At 49.8% G+C, this 21959-nt stretch overlaps 1 protein-coding gene across 2 annotated transcripts in view; it reads right to left on the reverse strand.

Moving 5' to 3' along the window:
- Positions 1 to 21959, reverse strand: part of LRP8 (LDL receptor related protein 8) — a 299017-nt gene that overhangs the window by 126489 nt on the left and 150569 nt on the right. For both annotated transcript variants that reach the window (XM_063938911.1, XM_063938910.1), the window contains one exon: positions 15693 to 15821. In XM_063938911.1, the coding sequence (XP_063794981.1) occupies positions 15693 to 15821 (129 nt within the window). The remainder of the gene's footprint in view (positions 1 to 15692; positions 15822 to 21959) is intronic.

Below are 21959 nucleotides of genomic sequence, written 5' to 3' on the forward strand. Positions count from 1 at the left end.
CACCTGATAGAGAAGACAGAGCATCCGGCCTCTGATCTGATAAGTGAATCCACCGGGATTCAATTCTTAATCGCGTTAGATTTCACCCGCACCGCTAGAGGAGTGCTAAATTATAAATACATATCGGCGCTCGCCAATTTGTTAGATAATATCACCGAAATGTATGATGACACGTTTAGATACACTGGAAGAGAACTTCAAGCCTATAAAACAGAACTGGTGCAGCATAGAATGGTTCTTAATTACCTCACAGCAGTGACAGGCGGATATTGTGTTACATTGGCAACGCAGTACGGCGTGAAGTGTTGCACGTATATCACAAATAGCACAGAGGATCCGGTAGAGGTCATAGACCAAAAGATGGACGATATTCTCCAACTAAAATGGGAATTTCGCCGAAAACACAATCTCACCCTTGCTGCTGTAGGTAATGAGCTGACTAGTTGGGTGTCATGGTTGAACCCGCGAAATTGGTTCTCTGGTTTAGGAGACTGGGCTCAAGGAGTCATAATGGATGTTGGGAAGTTCCTCCTATGTATCTTAGGTGTTGTCATATCAATTGGCTTGATATTTAGATGCGGTCAGGCTTTAATGAAGTGCAAACAAAGTACAAGAGTGATGAGTTTGAGGAGTGAGGAAACTGTAATTAACCTGGATTTGATTTACGACCCAACGATAGAAACAATGATGTGATGAAAATGCGATTTCTACGGTCCGTTTCTTTCACCTGTTTTTCTGGTTTTTCTCCAAGATAACAAGACCCCCTTAAACGAGGAAGTTGATGAGACGCTATACAGACAACGGATAGACCAAAGAAGAAGTTTTGACCACTTGAGATATGGACACTTGATGAACTTTGCCATGGATCCCCAGTTTCCCTAGAATTTTAAACTTACGCTAGCCCAACATTTTTTTGTAAATCTAATGGCATTGACAAAGCTTATTGCTCACGCTTAATGAGCAAAACAGCGCAAAGAAGACGACTTTCAACTGATACCGAACAAAACTTCACCCGACAGATGTACATTAACCTGACATAGAATACCACCGCATTTACCGTAATTATGTCTTTTCTTCATTTCTACAACCCTCAGGTAATGACACACATAGTATAGGGAATACAGGCACAGATATCAGCAATCACATATTCCCCCATTCATGTATCATCAACTAAAATGTGCTCCCCATTTTGTTCAAAATCCGAAAAGAGCTCGGTAAAGTTTGACAGCCCATCCACAGACCTGTACCACGGGATAAGAAGGAATTCAAATGTATACTTCGCAATACCTCGAAGCTTGATTTACAACACGTACGGCACGATGATACATGACCCCCCCAAACATGGACTCATACACACATGCTTCTGCTATCTCACTAGGTCATACCCTCTTCACACCTACTCCTCTCTCCTCCCCTACCCAACCATGGAAATGAATTAACCCCTGACATATATATTTTTCTCCTTTTGAAATGTTTTAGAAGGTGGCAGTTATTATTGACTGCCAAAGGGTGGACTGTCAAAGTCAGAAAAATATCCCTATACACGCTGCCATATTTGCACCTCACGCTGGTCCGCGCTGCGCATGCGTGCGCTTTCCCGTGATAGCGCATACCCGCTGTTGCGTGCACCCGCTGGTGCTCGGTATGCGTATTTACGGTAAAGTTTGTGTAGTCGTAGCGTGCGACTCATTCGTTACATATTTTCACAATTAACGTAGTTTATAGATTATGGTCCCTTTGATAGATTCTGAAAGTTTGGTTAATATAGAATGTCCCTGAACGGGGGATCCCTCTTTGTATTGTGGGAAGGGTCTAACAGGAGTCATACAGTAGTGTTTGGTACCCATCGGAAGAGTATTTAAATAGCAATATTCCGGTGTTGGTTTGGAGCGTATTAATCGCTCGTGCGAATAGTTATGGACATAAGAAGTTTATGTCCATTACTATTATTTACTCTTACTCAGGTATGCGGCGGGAAACCCAGTGTCCCACCCACCTGAGCTGTTTGAAATCGTCACAGCCCACCTGTATGAATCAACCTATGACCTTTTGTTATAATGCGAAGCCGAATTCCTGTGTCCAATGGACGATCAGATTGTAGGGACCATTAGATTGCATTGTGTGTGGGGCATAAATAGGCAGGCCGACCACATCCAGCTCTCACTCTTCAACGGTTCTCATTGCTGAAAATCGGGTGCTGGATGTCCAGGCGCATGCGATCGTTTCCCCTTGTGCGTAAGTTTTTCTCCGTGATCATATTGTCTTACTGTGAGCCATTTCTCTCATCTCTCTCTTTCCCTCTCTTCTCTTTCTCTCGTATTTTCCCTTGATTAGATTGTATTGTATTTCCTGCATAGTTATCTGGTTAGTTGGTTTATGTTATACTGTAGTGTATCATTTGTACTGTGATTCCTTTTTGCAAGAATAATTAGTTATAATACATATAATAGGCTTTGGACCCTAAACAGATATCTGTGTATTTTCTCATAGTGTTAAGTGTTCATAGAGCGTCGGTGACGCTCAAGCAGCTTTGTAGTTAATCAGGTTACACCAGGTTACACTTACACTTTGTCTCTACACTAAGGTATACTGTGTATCTCATTGTTAAAGGTATAGATATAAAGGTATAGCGTTGTGAGCGTCTGCGCCGCTGGTGATCTCCTCGTGGTCTCGAGCGTCCGCTACGCCATAGCGAATCATTACGTCAGTCAACAGCCAATAGCGTGTCAGCCTGTGATCTCTGGGCCGTGAGCGAACGCGACGCTTGAGCGTCTCGCCTACGGCTGAGCGATCGATACGCAACTAGCGTACCCTTACGGTACTTCTTACGTAGATAGCGTACAGTGTTCTTAGACCTCATAAAGGGTTATAAGTACGATAAATAATTTAGCTTTATCAGTAGTATACAGAGCTGGGAAGGTAACAGGGGGCCGGGGTACAGGAGGGAGAGTAGTATATAGAGCTGGGATGGTAACAGGGGGCTGGGGTATAAGAGGGAGAGTAGTATATAGAGCTGGGCAGGTAACAGGGGGCCGGGGTACAGGAGGGAGAGTAGTATATAGAGCTGGGAAGGTAACGGGGGTCGGGATACAGGAGGGAAAGTAGTAAATAGAGCTGGGATGGTAACAGGGGGCCGGGGTATAAGAGGGAAAGTAGTATATAGAGCTGGGATGGTAACAGGGGGCTGGGGTATAAGAGGGAGAGTAGTATATAGAGCTGGGCAGGTAACAGGGGGCCGGGGTACAGGAGGGAGAGTAGTATATAGAGCTGGGAAGGTAACGGGGGTCGGGATACAGGAGGGAAAGTAGTAAATAGAGCTGGGATGGTAACAGGGGGCCGGGGTATAAGAGGGAAAGTAGTATATAGAGCTGGTATGGTAACAGGGGGCCAGGAGGGAGAGTAGTATATAGAGCTGGGATGGTAACAGGGGGCCGGGGTACAGGAGGGAGAGTAGTATATAGAGCTGGGAAGGTAACAGGGCCGGGATACAGGAGGGAGAGTAGTAAATAGAGCTGGGATGGTAACAGGGGGCCGGGGTATAAGAGGGAGAGTAGTATATAGAGCAGGGAAGGTAACAGGGGGCCGGGGTATAGGAGGGAGAGTAGTATATAGAGCTGGGATGGTAACAGGGGGCCGGGGTACAGGAGGGAGAGTAGTATATAGAGCTGGGATGGTAACAGGGGGCCGGGGTACAGGAGGGAGAGTAGTATATAGAGCTGGGATGGTAACAGGGGGCTGGGGTACAGGAGGGAGTGTAGTATATAGAGCTGGGTAGGTAACGGGGCCGGGATACAGGAGGGAGAGTAGTAAATAGAGCTGGGAAGGTAACAGGGGGCCGAGGCATAAGAGGGAGAGTAGTATATAGAGCTGGGTTGGTAACAGGGGGCCGGTGTAAAAGAGGGAGAGTAGTATGTAGAGCTGGGAAGGTAACAGGGTGCCGGGGTACAGGAGGGAGAGTAGTATATAGAGCTGGGAAGGTAACAGGGGGCCGGGGTACAGGATGGATATAGTATATAGAGCTGGGAAGGTAACAGGGGTCGGGGTACAGGAGGGAGAGTAGTATATAGAGCTGGGATGGTAACAGGGGGCCGGGGTATAAGAGGGAGAGTAGTAAATAGAGCTGGGTTGGTAACAGGGGGCCGGGGTATAAGAGGTAAAGTAGTATATAGAGCTGGGATGGTAGTAGGGGGCCGGTGTATAAGAGGTAGAGTAGTATATAGAGCTGGGAAGGTAACAGGGGGCCAGGGGTACAGGAGAGAGAGTATGATGTAGAGCTGGGAAGGTAACAGGGGGCCGGGGGTATAGGAGGGAGCGTAGTATATAGAGCTGGGAAGGTAACAGGGGGCCGGGGTACAGGAGAGAGAGTATGATGTAGAGCTGGGAAGGTAACAGGGGGCCGGGGTACAGGAGGGAGAGTAGTATATAGAGCTGGGATGGCAACAGGGGGCTGGGGTACAGGAGGGAGTGTAGTATATAGAGCTGGGTAGGTAACGGGGCCGGGATACAGGAGGGAGAGTAGTAAATAGAGCTGGGAAGGTAACAGGGGGCCGAGGCATAAGAGGGAGAGTAGTATATAGAGCTGGGATGGTAACAGGGGGCCGGTGTATAAGAGGGAGAGTAGTATATAGAGCTGGGATGGTAACAGGGGGCCGGGGTACAGGAGGGAGAGTAGTATATAGAGCTGAAAAGGTAACAGGGGTCGGGGTACAGGAGGGAGAGTAGTATATAGAGCTGGGATGGTAACAGGGGGCCGGGGTATAAGAGGGAGAGTAGTATATAGAGCTGGGTTGGTAACAGGGGGCCGGGGTATAAGAGTGAGAGTAGTATATAGAGCTGGGATGGTAGTAGGGGGTCGGTGTATAAGAGGTAGAGTAGTATATAGAGCTGGGAAGGTAACAGGGGTACAGGAGAGAGAGTATGATGTAGAGCTGGGAAGGTAACAGGGGGCCGGGGGTATAGGAGGGAGCGTAGTATATAGAGCTGGGAAGGTAACAGGGGGCCGGGGTACAGGAGAGAGAGTATGATGTAGAGCTGGGAAGGTAACAGGGGGCCGGGGTACAGGAGGGAGAGTAGTAAATAGAGCTGGGTTGGTAACAGGGGGCCGGGGTATAAGAGGGAGAGTAGTATATAGAGCTGGGAAGGTAACAGGGGGCTGGGGTACAGGAGAGAGAGTATGATGTAGAGCTGGGAAGGTAACAGGGGGCCGGGGTACAGGAAGGAGAGTAGTATATAGAGCTGGGAAGGTAACAGGGGGCCGGTGCATACGAGGTAGAGTAGTATATAGAGCTGGGAAGGTAATAGGAGGCCGGGGTACAGGAGAGAGAGTAGTAAATAGAGCTGGGTTGGTAACAAGGGGCCGGGGTACAGGAAGGAGAGTAGTATATAGAGCTGGGAAGGTAACAGGGGGCCAGTGTATACGAGCTAGAGTAGTATATAGAGCTGGGAAGGTAACAGGGGGCCGGGGTACAGGAAGGAGAGTAGTATATAGAGCTGGGAAGGTAACAGGGGGCCGGGGTACAGGAAGGAGAGTAGTATATAGAGCTGGGAAGGTAACAGGGGGCCGGGGGTATAGGAGGGAGCGTAGTATATAGAGCTGGGAAGGTAACAGGGGACCGGTGCATACGAAGTAGAGTAGTATATAGAGCTGGGAAGGTAACAGGGGGCCGGGGTACAGGAAGGAGAGTAGTATATAGAGCTGGGAAGGTAACAGGGGGCCGGGGTACAGGAAGGAAAGTAGTATATAGAGCTGGGAAGGTAACAGGGGGCCGGGGGTATAGGAGGAGCGTAGTATATAGATCTGGGAAGGTAACAGGGGGCCGGGGTACAGGAGAGAGAGTATGATGTAGAGCTGGGAAGGTAACAGGGGGCCGGGGTACAGGAGAGAGAGTATGATGTAGAGCTGGGAAGGTAACAGGGGGCCGGGGGTATAGGAGGGAGAGTAGTATATAGAGCTGGGATGGTCACAGGGGGCCGGGGTATAAGAGGGAGAGTAGTATATAGATCTGGTATGGTAACAGGGGGCCGGGGTATAAGAGGGAGAGTAGTATATAGAGCTGGGATGGTAACAGGGGGCCGGGGTACAGGAGGGAGAGTAGTAAATAGAGCTGGGTTGGTAAGTAACAGGGGGCCGGGGTATAAGAGGGAGAGTAGTATATAGAGCTGGGAAGGTAACAGGGGGCTGGGGTACAGGAGAGAGAGTATGATGTAGAGCTGGGAAGGTAACAGGGGGCCGGGGTACAGGAAGGAGAGTAGTATATAGAGCTGGGAAGGTAACAGGGGGCCGGTGCATACGAGGTAGAGTAGTATATAGAGCTGGGAAGGTAACAGGGGGCCGGGGTACAGGAGAGAGAGTATGATGTAGAGCTGGGAAGGTAACAGGGAGCCGGGGTACAGGAGAGAGAGTAGTAAATAGAGCTGGGTTGGTAACAAGGGGCCGGGGTACAGGAAGGAGAGTAGTATATAGAGCTGGGAAGGTAACAGGGGGCCGGTGTATACGAGGTGGAGTAGTATATAGAGCTGGGAAGGTAACAGGGGGCAGGGGTACAGGAAGGAGAGTAGTATATAGAGCTGGGAAGGTAACAGGGGGCAGGGGTACAGGAAGGAGAGTAGTATATAGAGCTGGGAAGGTAACAGGGGGCCGGTGTATACGAGGTAGAGTAGTATATAGAGCTGGGAAAGTAACAGGGGGCCGGGGTATAAGAGGGAGAGTAGTATATAGAGCTGGGAAGGTAACAGGGGGCCGGGGTACAGGAAGGAGAGTAGTATATAGAGCTGGGAAGGTAACAGGGGGCCGGGGTACAGGAAGGAGAGTAGTATATAGAGCTGGGAAGGTAACAGGGGGCCGGGGTACAGGAAGGAGAGTAGTATATAGAGCTGGTAACAGGGAAAAGGGCTTGTGGCCTGAGACGGGGATCAGGGTCTGTGTGCGTATTGGGCCGACGCCAGCACCCCACTCACACCCTGCCAGAGCGCCCTTCTCATCACCCCAGCTGAGTCGTTCATGAATATGCATCAGCTCCTATCCTCAATTACACAGGCTTGTTCTCCTGCAGCTTTGGCAGCTAATTAGTTCTATATTTGTGTGACTTCCTTTATATAAAGCTCAGATTACTTCTTATGTGAGCAGGCTGGCTCAGGGGAACCCTGATCAACTCACAAACCACAGAGTACTGAGAGTTCTGCTCCTCACCCTCCACCTCATCCAGCAACACCTGCTCTCCTCTCCTGTGTGAGGTAGAATAAACCCATCACCTACACACAGCCGTGAGAAGTCCTCTCCTCACCCTCCACCTCATCTAGCAACACCTGCTCTCCTCTCCTGTGTGAGGTAGAATAAACCCATCACCTACACACAGCCGTGAGATGTCCTCTCCTCACCCTCCACCTCATCCAGCAACACCTGCTCTCCTCTCCTGTGTGAGGTAGAATAAACCCATCACCTACACACAGCCGTGAGATGTCCTCTCCTCACCCTCCACCTCATCCAGTGACACCTGCTCTTCTCTCCTGTGTGAGGTACATCAAACCCATCACCTACACACAGCTGTGAGAAGTCCTCTCCTCACCCTCCACCTCATCCAGCGACACCTGCTCTCCTCTCCTGTGTGAGGTACATGAAACCCATCACCTACACATAGCCGTGAGAAGTCCTCTCCTCACCCTCCACCTCATCCAGCGACACCTGCTCTCCTCTCCTGTGTGAGGTACATCAAACCCATCACCTACACACAGCCGTGAGAAGTCCTCTCCTCACCCTCCACCTCATCCAGCGACACCTGCTCTTCTCTCCTGTGTGAGGTACATCAAACCCATCACCTACACACAGCCGTGAGATGTCCTCTCCTCACCCTCCACCTCATCCAGCGACACCTGCTCTCCTCTCCTGTGTGAGGTACATCAAACCCATCACCTACACACAGCCGTGAGATGTCCTCTCCTCACCCTCCACCTCATCCAGCGACACCTGCTCTTCTCTCCTGTGTGAGGTACATCAAACCCATCACCTACACACAGCCGTGAGATGTCCTCTCCTCACCCTCCACCTCATCCAGCGACACCTGCTCTTCTCTCCTGTGTGAGGTACATCAAACCCATCACCTACACACAGCCGTGAGATGTCCTCTCCTCACCCTCCACCTCATCTAGCGACACCTGCTCTCCTCTCCTGTGTGAGGTACATCAAACTCATCACCTACACACAGCTGTGAGATGTCCTCTCCTCACCCTCCACCTCATCCAGCGACACCTGCTCTCCTCTCCTGTGTGAGGTACAATAAACCCATCACCTACACACAGCCGTGAGAAGTCCTCTCCTCACCCTCCACCTCATCCAGCGACACCTGCTCTCCTCTCCTGTGTGAGGTACAATAAACCCATCACCTACACACAGCCGTGAGAAGTCCTCTCCTCACCCTCCACCTCATCCAGTGACACCTGCTCTTCTCTCCTGTGTGAGGTACATCAAACCCATCACCTACACACAGCCGTGAGATGTCCTCTCCTCACCCTCCACCTCATCCAGCGACACCTGCTCTTCTCATCCGCTCTCAGTAACGGTACAGCGCGCTCCTCATCCGCTCTCAGTAACGGTACAGCGCTCCTCATCCGCTCTCAGTAACGGTACAGCGCGCTCCTCATCCGCTCTCAGTAACGGTACAGCGCTCCTCATCCGCTCTCAGTAACGGTACAGCGCTCCTCACCTGCTCTCAGTAACGGTACAGCGCTCCTCATCCGCTCTCAGTAACGGTACAGCGCGCTCCTCATCCGCTCTCAGTAACGGTACAGCGCTCCTCATCCGCTCTCAGTAACGGTACAGCGCTCCTCACCTGCTCTCAGTAACGGTACAGCGCTCCTCATCCGCTCTCAGTAACGGTACAGTGCTCCTCATCCGCTCTCAGTAACGGTACAGTGCTCCTCATCCGCTCTCAGTAACGGTACAGCGCTCCCCATCCGCTCTCAGTAACGGTACAGCGCGCTCCTCATCCGCTCTCAGTAACGGTACAGCGCTCCTCATCCGCTCTCAGTAACGGTACAGCGCTCCTCATCCGCTCTCAGTAACGGTACAGCGCACTCCTCATCCGCTCTCAGTACCGGTACAGCGCGCTCCTCATCCGCTCTCAGTAACGGTACAGCGCGCTCCTCATCCGCTCTCAGTACCGGTACAGCGCTCCTCATCCGCTCTCAGTAACGGTACAGCGCGCTCCTCATCCGCTCTCAGTACCGGTACAGCGCGCTCCTCATCCGCTCTCAGTACCGGTACAGCGCTCCTCATCCGCTCTCAGTAACGGTACAGCGCGCTCCTCATCCGCTCTCAGTACCGGTACAGCGCGCTCCTCATCCGCTCTCAGTAACGGTACAGCGCTCCTCATCCGCTCTCAGTAACGGTACAGCGCTCCTCATCCGCTCTCAGTAACGGTACAGCGCGCTCCTCACCCGCTCTCAGTAACGGTACAGCGCGCTCCTCATCCGCTCTCAGTAACGGTACAGCGCGCTCCTCATCCGCTCTCAGTAACGGTACAGCGCGCTCCTCATCCGCTCTCAGTAACGGTACAGCGCTCCTCATCCGCTCTCAGTAACGGTACAGCGCTCCTCATCCGCTCTCAGTAACGGTACAGCGCTCCTCATCCGCTCTCAGTAACGGTACAGCGCGCTCCTCATCCGCTCTCAGTAACGGTACAGCGCTCCTCATCCGCTCTCAGTAACGGTACAGCGCTCCTCATCCGCTCTCAGTAACGGTACAGAGCTCCTCACCCGTGCTCAGTAACGGTACAGCGCTCCTCACCCGTGCTCAGTAACGGTACAGCGCTCCTCATCCGCTCTCAGTAACGGCACAGCGCTCCTCATCCGCTCTCAGTAACGGTACAGCGCTCCTCATCCGCTCTCAGTAACGGTACAGCGCTCCTCATTCGCTCTCAGTAACGGTGCAGCGCTCCTCATCCGCTCTCAGTAACGGCACAGCGCTCCTCATCCGCTCTCAGTAACGGTACAGCGCTCCTCATCCGCTCTCAGTAACGGTACAGCGCTCCTCATCCGCTCTCAGTAACGGTACAGCGCGCTCCTCATCCGCTCTCAGTAACGGTACAGCGCGCTCCTCATCCGCTCTCAGTAACGGCACAGCGCTCCTCATCCGCTCTCAGTAACGGCACAGCGCTCCTCATCCGCTCTCAGTAACGGCACAGCGCTCCTCATCCGCTCTCAGTAACGGCACAGCGCTCCTCATCCGCTCTCAGTAACGGCACAGCGCTCCTCATCCGCTCTTAGTAACGGTACAGCGCTCCTCATCCGCTCTCAGTAACGGTACAGCGCTCCTCATCCGCTCTCAGTATTGGCACAGCGCTCCTCATCCGCTCTCAGTAACGGTACAGCGCTCCTCATCCGCTCTCAGTAACGGCACAGCGCGCTCCTCATCCGCTCTCAGTAACGGCACAGCGCGCTCCTCATCCGCTCTCAGTAACGGTACAGCGCGCTCCTCATCCGCTTTCAGTAACGGCACAGCGCTCCTCATCCGCTCCCAGTAACGGTACAGCGCTCCTCATCCGCTTTCAGTAACGGTACAGCGCTCCTCATCCGCTCTCAGTAACGGCACAGCGCTCCTCATCCGCTCTCAGTAACGGCACAGCGCTCCTCATCCGCTCTCAGTAACGGCACAGCGCTCCTCATCCGCTCTCAGTAACGGCACAGCGCTCCTCATCCGCTCTCAGTAACGGTACAGCGCTCCTCATCCGCTCTCAGTAACGGTACAGCGCTCCTCATCCGCTCTCAGTAACGGTACAGCGCTCCTCATCCGCTCTCAGTAACGGTACAGCGCTCCTCATCCGCTCTCAGTAACGGTACAGCGCTCCTCATCCGCTCTCAGTAACGGTACAGCGCTCCTCATCCGCTCTCAGTAACGGTACAGCGCTCCTCATCCGCTCTCAGTAACGGTACAGCGCGCTCCTCATCCGCTCTCAGTAACGGTACAGCGCGCTCCTCATCCGCTCTCAGTAACGGTACAGCGCGCTCCTCATCCGCTCTCAGTAACGGTACAGCGCGCTCCTCATCCGCTCTCAGTAACGGTACAGCGCTCCTCATCCGCTCTCAGTAACGGTACAGCGCTCCTCATCCGCTCTCAGTAACGGTACAGTGCTCCTCATCCGCTCTCAGTAACGGTACAGCGCGCTCCTCATCCGCTCTCAGTAACGGTACAGCGCGCTCCTCATCCGCTCTCAGTAACGGTACAGCGCTCCTCATCCGCTCTCAGTAACGGTACAGCGCTCCTCATCCGCTCTCAGTAACGGCACAGCGCTCCTCATCCGCTCTCAGTAACGGTACAGCGCTCCTCACCTGCTCTCAGTAACGGTACAGCGCTCCTCATCCGCTCTCAGTAACGGTACAGCGCTCCTCATCCGCTCTCAGTAACGGTACAGCCCTCCTCATCCGCTCTCAGTAACGGTACAGCGCTCCTCATCCGCTCTCAGTAACGGTACAGCGCTCCTCATCCGCTCTCAGTACCGGTACAGCGCGCTCCTCATCCGCTCTCAGTAACGGTACAGCGCGCTCCTCATCCGCTCTCAGTAACGGTACAGCGCGCTCCTCATCCGCTCTCAGTAACGGTACAGCGCTCCTCATCCGCTCTCAGTAACGGTACAGCGCTCCTCATCCGCTCTCAGTAACGGTACAGCGCTCCTCATCCGCTCTCAGTAACGGTACAGCACTCCTCATCCGCTCTCAGTAACGGTACAGTGCTCCTCATCCGCTCTCAGTAACGGTACAGTGCTCCTCATCCGCTCTCAGTAACGGTACAGCGCGAGTCATCCGCTCTCAGTAACGGTACAGCGCGAGTCTTCGGGGAAGGAATGTGTGGGAATTCGGAACATTACTTAAGGTCTCCGGGAACGCTGACATCTCTGGAAACACTACCTGTTTTCCCATGAAGATCACCCTGACTCCCCCACCCACACCCTGACCACACACACACCCTGACCACACACACACACGCCCTGACCACACACACACCCTGACCCCACACACACACACACACCCTGACCACACGCACACACACACCCTGACCACACGCACACACACACACACCCTGACCACACACGCACACACCCTGACCACACACGCACACACCCTGACCACGCACACACACACACCCTGACCACGCACACACACACACCCTGACCACGCACACACACACACCCTGACCACACGCACACACACACCCTGACCACACGCACACACACACACCCTGACCACACACGCACACACCCTGACCACACACACCCACACACACACACCCTGACCACACACACACACACACCCACGAGATGTTTTGAGATCTGATCTGTGTCCTGGAGACAGACGTCAGATTAATGACAGGCTCAGAAACGTTTCTACCTCTCCTCACTGTTATTAGGGGCATGGCGGCATCACTGATCAGATCACAGCGACAGAAGCTGCTCACCGCGTGATGGACGGGAAACTGACAGAGCGGCTGATGCATGAAATGACGCGGGAATTGCCCGCTGTGTGACCTGCGGCTCCAGAACAGCATGGAGCCGAACATTATAATGCTAGACCAGACATTGTACCGACACCATCTATACAACGATCAGACGGATTAAGAGTGGCTAAAAGCGACATGGGGTAAATTATAAGGAATACAGGCGGAGCAGCAGGACATAATAGGGGAGACTGGTGGTCCCACAGACCTGGTTCCTCTGACATTAGTATCAGCAAAGAGCAGCAGTAACCTATAGCAACCAGTTCATTTCAGGCATCACTCGTCTAGTGTTCAACTGAGAGAAAAGGGAGAACTTTGAGTATTGGGACTATTGTACTGTGCAGGGGGCGAGGTTATGACGCTAAGAAATGCGTCATAGCAGATAACACCCCCTGCAATGTTGTGGGAAGTGTTGCTGTGAGGGAACAAGTCGCACCTCCACCACCCGGCTATATGAGAGACTTGAGGCCCATCTACACTTGGTGATAAAATGAGCGACGTCGCTCATTTTCACTTTTCCTGAGGGACGTCGCTAATTTTCCCCCTTCCTGTGCAGTGCAGGTGGGGCAGATGTAACATGTGCAGAGAGAGTTAGATTTGGGTGGGTTATAGTGTTTCTGTGCAGGGTAAATACTGGCTGCTTTATTTTTACACTGCAATTTAGATTTCAGTTTAAACACACCCAATCCAAATGTAACTCTCTCTGCACATGTTACATCTGCCCCACCTGCAGTGCACATGGTTTTGGCCAACTGCTAACAAATTTGCTGCTGCGATTAAATCTGAATTAGGCCCATAGAGCGACATCGTCTAGTGTATATGGACCTTTAGGATGTCTAGTCTCCTGGGAGAGCGCCACCAAATTCAGGTGTCTTGCAGAAGCAGTCTACAGCGTCCGTTAATGTACATGGATCTCTACAGCAGAGAGCCACAACGTCAGCTTCTCTACAGCAGGGGAGGGCCCAATGTCAGCTTCTCTACAGTAGGGGAGGGCCCAACGTCAGCTTCTCTACAGCAGGGGAGGGCCCAACGTCAGCTTCTCTACAGCAGGGGAGAGCCCAACGTCAGCTTCTCTACAGCAGGGGAGGGCCCAACGTCAGCTTCTCTACAGCAGGGGAGGGCCCAACGTCAGCTTCTCTACAGCAGGGGAGGGCCCAACGTCAGCTTCTCTACAGCAGGGGAGGGCCCAACGTCAGCTTCTCTACAGCAGGGGAGGGCCCAACGTCAGCTTCTCTACAGCAGGGGAGGGCCCAACGTCAGCTTCTCTACAGCAGGGGAGGGCCCAACGTCAGCTTCTCTACAGCAGGGGAGGGCCCAACGTCAGCTTCTCTACAGCAGGGGAGGGCCCAACGTCAGCTTCTCTACAGCAGGGGAGGGCCCAACGTCAGCTTCTCTACAGCAGGGGAGGGCCCAAGGTCAGCTTCTCTACAGCAGGGGAGGGCCCAACGTCAGCTTCTCTACAGCAGGGGAGGGCCCAAGCTTCTCTACAGCAGGGGAGGGCCCAACGTCAGCTTCTCTACAGCAGGGGATAGCCCAACGTCAGCTTCTCTACAGCAGGGGAGGGCCCAACGTCAGCTTCTCTACAGCAGGGGAGGGCCCAACGTCAGCTTCTCTACAGCAGGGGAGGGCCCAATGTCAGCTTCTCTACAGCAGGGGAGGGCCCAACGTCAGCTTCTCTACAGCAGGGGAGGGCCCAAGCTTCTCTACAGCAGGGGAGGGCCCAACGTCAGCTTCTCTACAGCAGGGGAGGGCCCAACGTCAGCTTCTCTACAGCAGGGGAGGCCCAACGTCAGCTTCTCTACAACAGGGGAGGCCCAACGTCAGCTTCTCTACAGCAGGGGAGGCCCAACGTCAGCTTCTCTACAGCAGGGGAGGCCCAACGTCAGCTTCTCTACAGCAGGGGAGGCCCAACGTCAGCTTCTCTACAGCAGGGGAGGCCCAACGTCAGCTTCTCTACAGCAGGGGAGGCCCAACGTCAGCTTCTCTACAGCAGAGAGCCACAACGTCAGCTTCTCTACAGCAGGGGAGCCACAACGTCAGCTTCTCTACAGCAGGGGAGGCCCAACGTCAGCTTCTCTACAGCAGAGAGCCACGTCAGCTTCTCTACAGCAGGGGAGGCCCAACGTCAGCTTCTCTACAGCAGGGGAGGCCCAACGTCAGCTTCTCTACAGCAGGGGAGGCCCAACGTCAGCTTCTCTACAGCAGGGGAGGGCCCAATGTCAGCTTCTCTACAGCAGGGGAGGGCCCAACGTCAGCTTCTCTACAGCAGGAGAGGGCCCAAGCTTCTCTACAGCAGGGGAGGGCCCAACGTCAGCTTCTCTACAGCAGGGGAGAGCCCAACGTCAGCTTCTCTACAGCAGGGGAGAGCCCAACGTCAGCTTCTCTACAGCAGGGGAGGGCCCAACGTCAGCTTCTCTACAGCAGGGGAGGCCCAACGTCAGCTTCTCTACAGCAGGGGAGGGCCCAACGTCAGCTTCTCTACAGCAGGGGAGGCCCAACGTCAGCTTCTCTACAGCAGGGGAGGCCCAAAGTCAGCTTCTCTACAGCAGGGGAGGCCCAACGTCAGCTTCTCTACAGCAGGGGAGGCCCAACGTCAGCTTCTCTACAGCAGGGGAGGCCCAACGTCCGCTTCACTACAGCAGAGAGCCACAACGTCAGCTTCTCTACAGCAGGGGAGGCCCAACGTCAGCTTCTCTACAGCAGGGGAGGCCCAACGTCAGCTTCTCTACAGCAGGGGAGGCCCAACGTCAGCTTCTCTACAGCAGAGAGCCACAACGTCAGCTTCTCTACAGCAGGGGAGGCCCAACGTCAGCTTCTCTACAGCAGGGGAGGCCCAACGTCAGCTTCTCTACAGCAGGGGAGGCCCAACGTCAGCTTCTCTACAGCAGGGGAGGCCCAACGTCAGCTTCTCTACAGCAGGGGAGGCCCAACGTCAGCTTCTCTACAGCAGGGGAGGCCCAACATCAGCTTCTCTACAGCAGGGGAGGCACAACATCTGCTTCTCTACAGCGGGGAGGCACAGTCATCTAGCCATGATTGGGTTTATCTATCCTTAATGATACCATGTGAGCGAGGGAGTGGCTCCAGCAATCGGCTAATGAGGTCACTAGCTCTTAGTAATGTCATAGGCACCATTTCATAAATACAGGTGATTCAGGCCACAAAATGACTGCCATGTTTGTGTTGGGTGCGTAGTGTGAACACTTACGGTAACTGCAGGTGGCCTCGGACTCGTCACTCCCATCAGGACACTCCTCGTCCCCATCGCACTTCCAGCGAGCCAGGACACAATGGCCATTGTCGCAGGTGAACTCGTTTTCTGCGCAGGTTGCCTTTGCTGCAAGAGAAAATAAAATGCGTCAGCGACACGACACGTTATACATGCTACGTTATTATTGGCTGCCACTACGAACGGGTAACGAAAGACTTACTCGTCTCTGAGATTACAGCAGCTCAGAATGAATAACTGCCCAGGGGAAGAGGGCGAGAGGGGTGTAAGGAAAGGGTGTAACACTTAGCGAAGCACCATAATCGCAACGTTGCGTCAGATCTGCCCGTTGTCACAGACACACATTACTTTAATCCCCTTGTTACCAGTCTCCTGAATATCAGAGAGGTCACCTAGGAGGTCCCAGGAAGACAGACAACCCCCCCCCATCCTCCGTGATGGGGCAATCTGCAGCAGATATGGGGTGTTAATCGTGCATTTTAGGTCACCCCGCTACCTACACTTGCCCTTAGGACCTCCCCTCCAAAATCTCCACAAAGTCAACAAATATCACTTTCTTTTATTTCCCAGATCATGTTCAGCCCCCGACGCCTCCTGGAGAAGCTGATGCTATATTCATGTATTGTTAATTTATTCATAGTGAGGTGATGTATACCGGAGTGTATTATTTATAGTGAGGTGATGTATAGCGGAGTGTATTATTCATAGTGAGGTGACGTATAGTGGAGTGTATTACTCATAGCGAGGTGACGTGTATCGGCGTGTATTACTCGTAGTGAGGTGACGTATACCGGAGTGTATTATTTATAGTGAGGTGATGTATAGCGGAGTGTATTATTCATAGTGAGGTGACGTATAGCGGAGTGTATTATTCATAGTGAGGTGACGTATACTGGAGTGTATTACTCATAGTGAGGTGACGTGTACCGGAGTGTATTACTCATAGTGAGGTGACGTGTACCGGAGTGTATTACTCATAGTGAGGTGACGTATACCGGAGTGTATTACTCATAGTGAGGTGACGTATACCGGAGTGTATTACTCATAGTGAGGTGATGTATACTGGAGTGTATTATTTATAGTGAGGTGATGTATAGCGCAGTGTATTATTCATAGTGAGGTGACGTGTACCGGAGTGTATTACTCATAGTGAGGTGACGTATACCGGAGTGTATTACTCATAGTGAGGTGACGTGTACTAGAGTGTATTACTCATAGTGAGGTGACGTATAGCGGAGTGTATTATTCATAGTGAGGTGACGTATACTGGAGTGTATTACTCATAGTTAGGTGACGTATAGCGGAAAGTATTATTCATAGTGAGGTGACGTATACTGGAGTGTATTACTCGTAGTGAGGTGACGTATACCGGAGTGTATTACTCATAGTGAGGTGATGTATACTGGAGTGTATTATTTATAGTGAGGTGATGTATAGCTGAGTGTATTATTCATAGTGAGGTGACGTATAGCGGAGTGTATTATTCATAGTGAGGTGACGTATACTGGAGTGTATTACTCATAGTGAGGTGACGTATACTGGAGTGTATTACTCATAGTGAGGTGACGTATACTGGAGTGTATTACTCATAGTGAGGTGACGTGTACCGGAGTGTATTACTCATAGTGAGGTGACGTGTACCGGAGTGTATTACTCATAGTGAGGTGACGTGTACCGGAGTGTATTACTCATAGTGAGGTGACGTATACCGGAGTGTATTACTCATAGTGAGGTGGTGTATACTGGAGTGTATTATTTATAGTGAGGTGATGTATAGCGGAGTGTATTATTCATAGTGAGGTGACGTGTACCGGAGTGTATTACTCATAGTGAGGTGACGTATACCGGAGTGTATTACTCATAGTGAGGTGACGTGTACTAGAGTGTATTACTCATAGTGAGGTGATGTATACTGGAGTGTATTATTCATAGTGAGGTGACGTATACTGGAGTGTATTACTCATAGTGAGGTGACGTATAGCGGAGTGTATTATTCATAGTGAGGTGACGTATAGCGGAGTGTATTACTCATAGTTAGGTGACGTATAGCGGAGAGTATTATTCATAGTGAGGTGATGTATAGCGGAGAGTATTATTCATAGTGAGGTGATGTATAGCGGAGTGTATTACTCATAGTGAGGTGACGTATAGCGGAGTGTATTACTCATAGTGAGGTGACGTATAGCGGAGTGCATTACTCATAGTGAAGTGACGTGTAGCGGAGTGCATTACTCATAGTGAAGTGACGTGTAGCGGAGTGCATTACTCATAGTGAGGTGATGTATACCGAAGTGTATTATTCATAGTGAGGTGATGTATACCGAAGTGTATTATTCATAGTGAGGTGACGTATACTGGAGTGTATTACTCATAGTGAGGTGACGTATACTGGAGTGTATTACTCATAGTGAGGTGACGTGTACCGGAGTGTATTACTCATAGTGAGGTGACGTGTACCGGAGTGTATTACTCATAGTGAGGTGACGTATACCGGAGTGTATTACTCATAGTGAGGTGGTGTATACTGGAGTGTATTATTTATAGTGAGGTGATGTATAGCGGAGTGTATTATTCATAGTGAGGTGACGTGTACCGGAGTGTATTACTCATAGTGAGGTGACGTATACCGGAGTGTATTACTCATAGTGAGGTGACGTGTACTAGAGTGTATTACTCATAGTGAGGTGATGTATACTGGAGTGTATTATTCATAGTGAGGTGACGTATACTGGAGTGTATTACTCATAGTGAGGTGACGTATAGCGGAGTGTATTATTCATAGTGAGGTGACGTATAGCGGAGTGTATTACTCATAGTTAGGTGACGTATAGCGGAGAGTATTATTCATAGTGAGGTGATGTATAGCGGAGAGTATTATTCATAGTGAGGTGATGTATAGCGGAGTGTATTACTCATAGTGAGGTGACGTATAGCGGAGTGTATTACTCATAGTGAGGTGACGTATAGCGGAGTGTATTACTCATAGTGAGGTGACGTATAGCGGAGTGCATTACTCATAGTGAAGTGACGTGTAGCGGAGTGCATTACTCATAGTGAGGTGATGTATACCGAAGTGTATTATTCATAGTGAGGTGATGTATACCGGAGTGTATTATTCATAGTGAGGTGACGTATACCGGAGTGTATTATTCATAGTGAGGTGACGTATACCGGAGTGTATTACGCATAGTGAGGTGACGTATACCGGAGTGTATTATTCATAGTGAGGTGATGTATACCGGATTGTATTACTCATAGTGAGGTGATGTATACCGGAGTGTATTATTCATAGTGAGGTGATGTATACCGGAGTGTATTATTCATAGTGAGGTGATGTATACCGGAGTGTATTATTCATAGTGAGGTGATGTATACCGGAGTGTATTATTCATAGTGAGGTGATGTATACCGGAGTGTATTATTCATAGTGAGGTGATGTATACTGGAGTGTATTATTCATAGTGAGGTGATGTATAGCAGAGTGTATTATTCATAGTGAGGTGACGTATAGCGGAGTGTATTATTCATAGTGAGGTGATGTATACTGGAGTGTATTATTCATAGTGAGGTGATGTATAACGGAGTGTATTATTCATAGTGAGGTGATGTATACCGGAGTGTATTATTCATAGTGAGGTGATGTATACTGGAGTGTATTATTCATAGTGAGGTGATGTATAGCAGAGTGTATTATTCATAGTGAGGTGATGTATAGCAGAGTGTATTATTCATAGTGAGGTGACGTATAGCGGAGTGTATTATTCATAGTGAGGTGATGTATACTGGAGTGTATTATTCATAGTGAGGTGATGTATACCGGAGTGTATTATTCATAGTGAGGTGATGTATACCGGAGTGTATTATTCATAGTGAGGTGATTTATACCGGAGTGTATTATTCATAGTGAGGTGATGTATAGCAGAGTGTATTATTCATAGTGAGGTGATGTATACCGGAGTGTATTATTCATAGTGAGGTGACGTATAGCGGAGTGTATTATTCATAGTGAGGTGATGTATACTGGAGTGTATTATTCATAGTGAGGTGATGTATACCGGAGTGTATTATTCATAGTGAGGTGACGTATAGCGGAGTGTATTATTCATAGTGAGGTGACGTATACCGGAGTGTATTATTCATAGTGAGGTGATGTATACTGGAGTGTATTATTCATAGTGAGGTGATGTATACCGGAGTGTATTATTCATAGTGAGGTGACGTATAGCGGAGTGTATTATTCATAGTGAGGTGATGTATACTGGAGTGTATTATTCATAGTGAGGTGATGTATAGCAGAGTGTATTATTCATAGTGAGGTGACGTATAGCGGAGTGTATTATTCATAGTGAGGTGATGTATAGCGGAGTGTATTATTCATAGTGAGGTGACGTATAGCGGAGTGTATTATTCATAGTGAGGTGATGTATACTGGAGTGTATTATTCATAGTGAGGTGATGTATAGCGGAGTGTATTATTCATAGTGAGGTGATGTATACTGGAGTGTATTATTCATAGTTAGGTGACGTATAGCAGAGTGTATTATTCATAGTGAGGTGATTTATACCGGAGTGTATTATTCATAGTGAGGTGATGTATAGCGGAGTGTATTATTCATAGTGAGGTGATGTATACTGGAGTGTATTATTCATAGTTAGGTGACGTATAGCGGAGTGTATTATTCATAGTGAGGTGATGTATAGCGGAGTGTATTATTCATAGTGAGGTGATGTATACTGGAGTGTATTATTCATAGTGAGGTGATGTATACCGGAGTGTATTATTCATAGTGAGGTGATGTATAGCGGAGTGTATTATTCATAGTGAGGTGATGTATACTGGAGTGTATTATTCATAGTGAGGTGATGTATACTGGAGTGTATTATTCATAGTGAGGTGATGTATAGCAGAGTGTATTATTCATAGTGAGGTGATGTATACCGGAGTGTATTATTCATAGTGAGGTGACGTATACCGGAGTGTATTATTCATAGTGAGGTGATGTATACTGGAGTGTATTATTCATAGTGAGGTGATGTATAGCAGAGTGTATTATTCATAGTGAGGTGACGTATAGCGGAGTGTATTATTCATAGTGAGGTGATGTATAGCGGAGTGTATTATTCATAGTGAGGTGATGTATAGCGGAGTGTATTATTCATAGTGAGGTGATGTATACTGGAGTGTATTATTCATAGTGAGGTGATGTATAGCGGAGTGTATTATTCATAGTGAGGTGATGTATACTGGAGTGTATTATTCATAGTTAGGTGACGTATAGCAGAGTGTATTATTCATAGTGAGGTGATTTATACCGGAGTGTATTATTCATAGTGAGGTGATGTATAGCGGAGTGTATTATTCATAGTGAGGTGATGTATACTGGAGTGTATTATTCATAGTTAGGTGACGTATAGCGGAGTGTATTATTCATAGTGAGGTGATGTATAGCGGAGTGTATTATTCATAGTGAGGTGATGTATACTGGAGTGTATTATTCATAGTGAGGTGATGTATACCGGAGTGTATTATTCATAGTGAGGTGATGTATAGCGGAGTGTATTATTCATAGTGAGGTGATGTATACTGGAGTGTATTATTCATAGTGAGGTGATGTATACTGGAGTGTATTATTCATAGTGAGGTGATGTATAGCAGAGTGTATTATTCATAGTGAGGTGATGTATAGCGGAGTGTATTATTCATAGTGAGGTGACGTATACCGGAGTGTATTATTCATAGTGAGGTGATGTATACTGGAGTGTATTATTCATAGTGAGGTGATGTATACCGGAGTGTATTATTCATAGTGAGGTGACGTATAGCGGAGTGTATTATTCATAGTGAGGTGATGTATACTGGAGTGTATTATTCATAGTGAGGTGATGTATAGCAGAGTGTATTATTCATAGTGAGGTGACGTATAGCGGAGTGTATTATTCATAGTGAGGTGATGTATAGCGGAGTGTATTATTCATAGTGAGGTGATGTATAGCGGAGTGTATTATTCATAGTGAGGTGATGTATACTGGAGTGTATTATTCATAGTGAGGTGATGTATAGCGGAGTGTATTATTCATAGTGAGGTGATGTATACTGGAGTGTATTATTCATAGTTAGGTGACGTATAGCAGAGTGTATTATTCATAGTGAGGTGATTTATACCGGAGTGTATTATTCATAGTGAGGTGATGTATAGCGGAGTGTATTATTCATAGTGAGGTGATGTATACTGGAGTGTATTATTC

The sequence above is a fragment of the Pseudophryne corroboree genome, chromosome 9 (assembly GCF_028390025.1).
Source record: "Pseudophryne corroboree isolate aPseCor3 chromosome 9, aPseCor3.hap2, whole genome shotgun sequence".
Lineage (NCBI taxonomy): Eukaryota > Metazoa > Chordata > Amphibia > Anura > Myobatrachidae > Pseudophryne > Pseudophryne corroboree.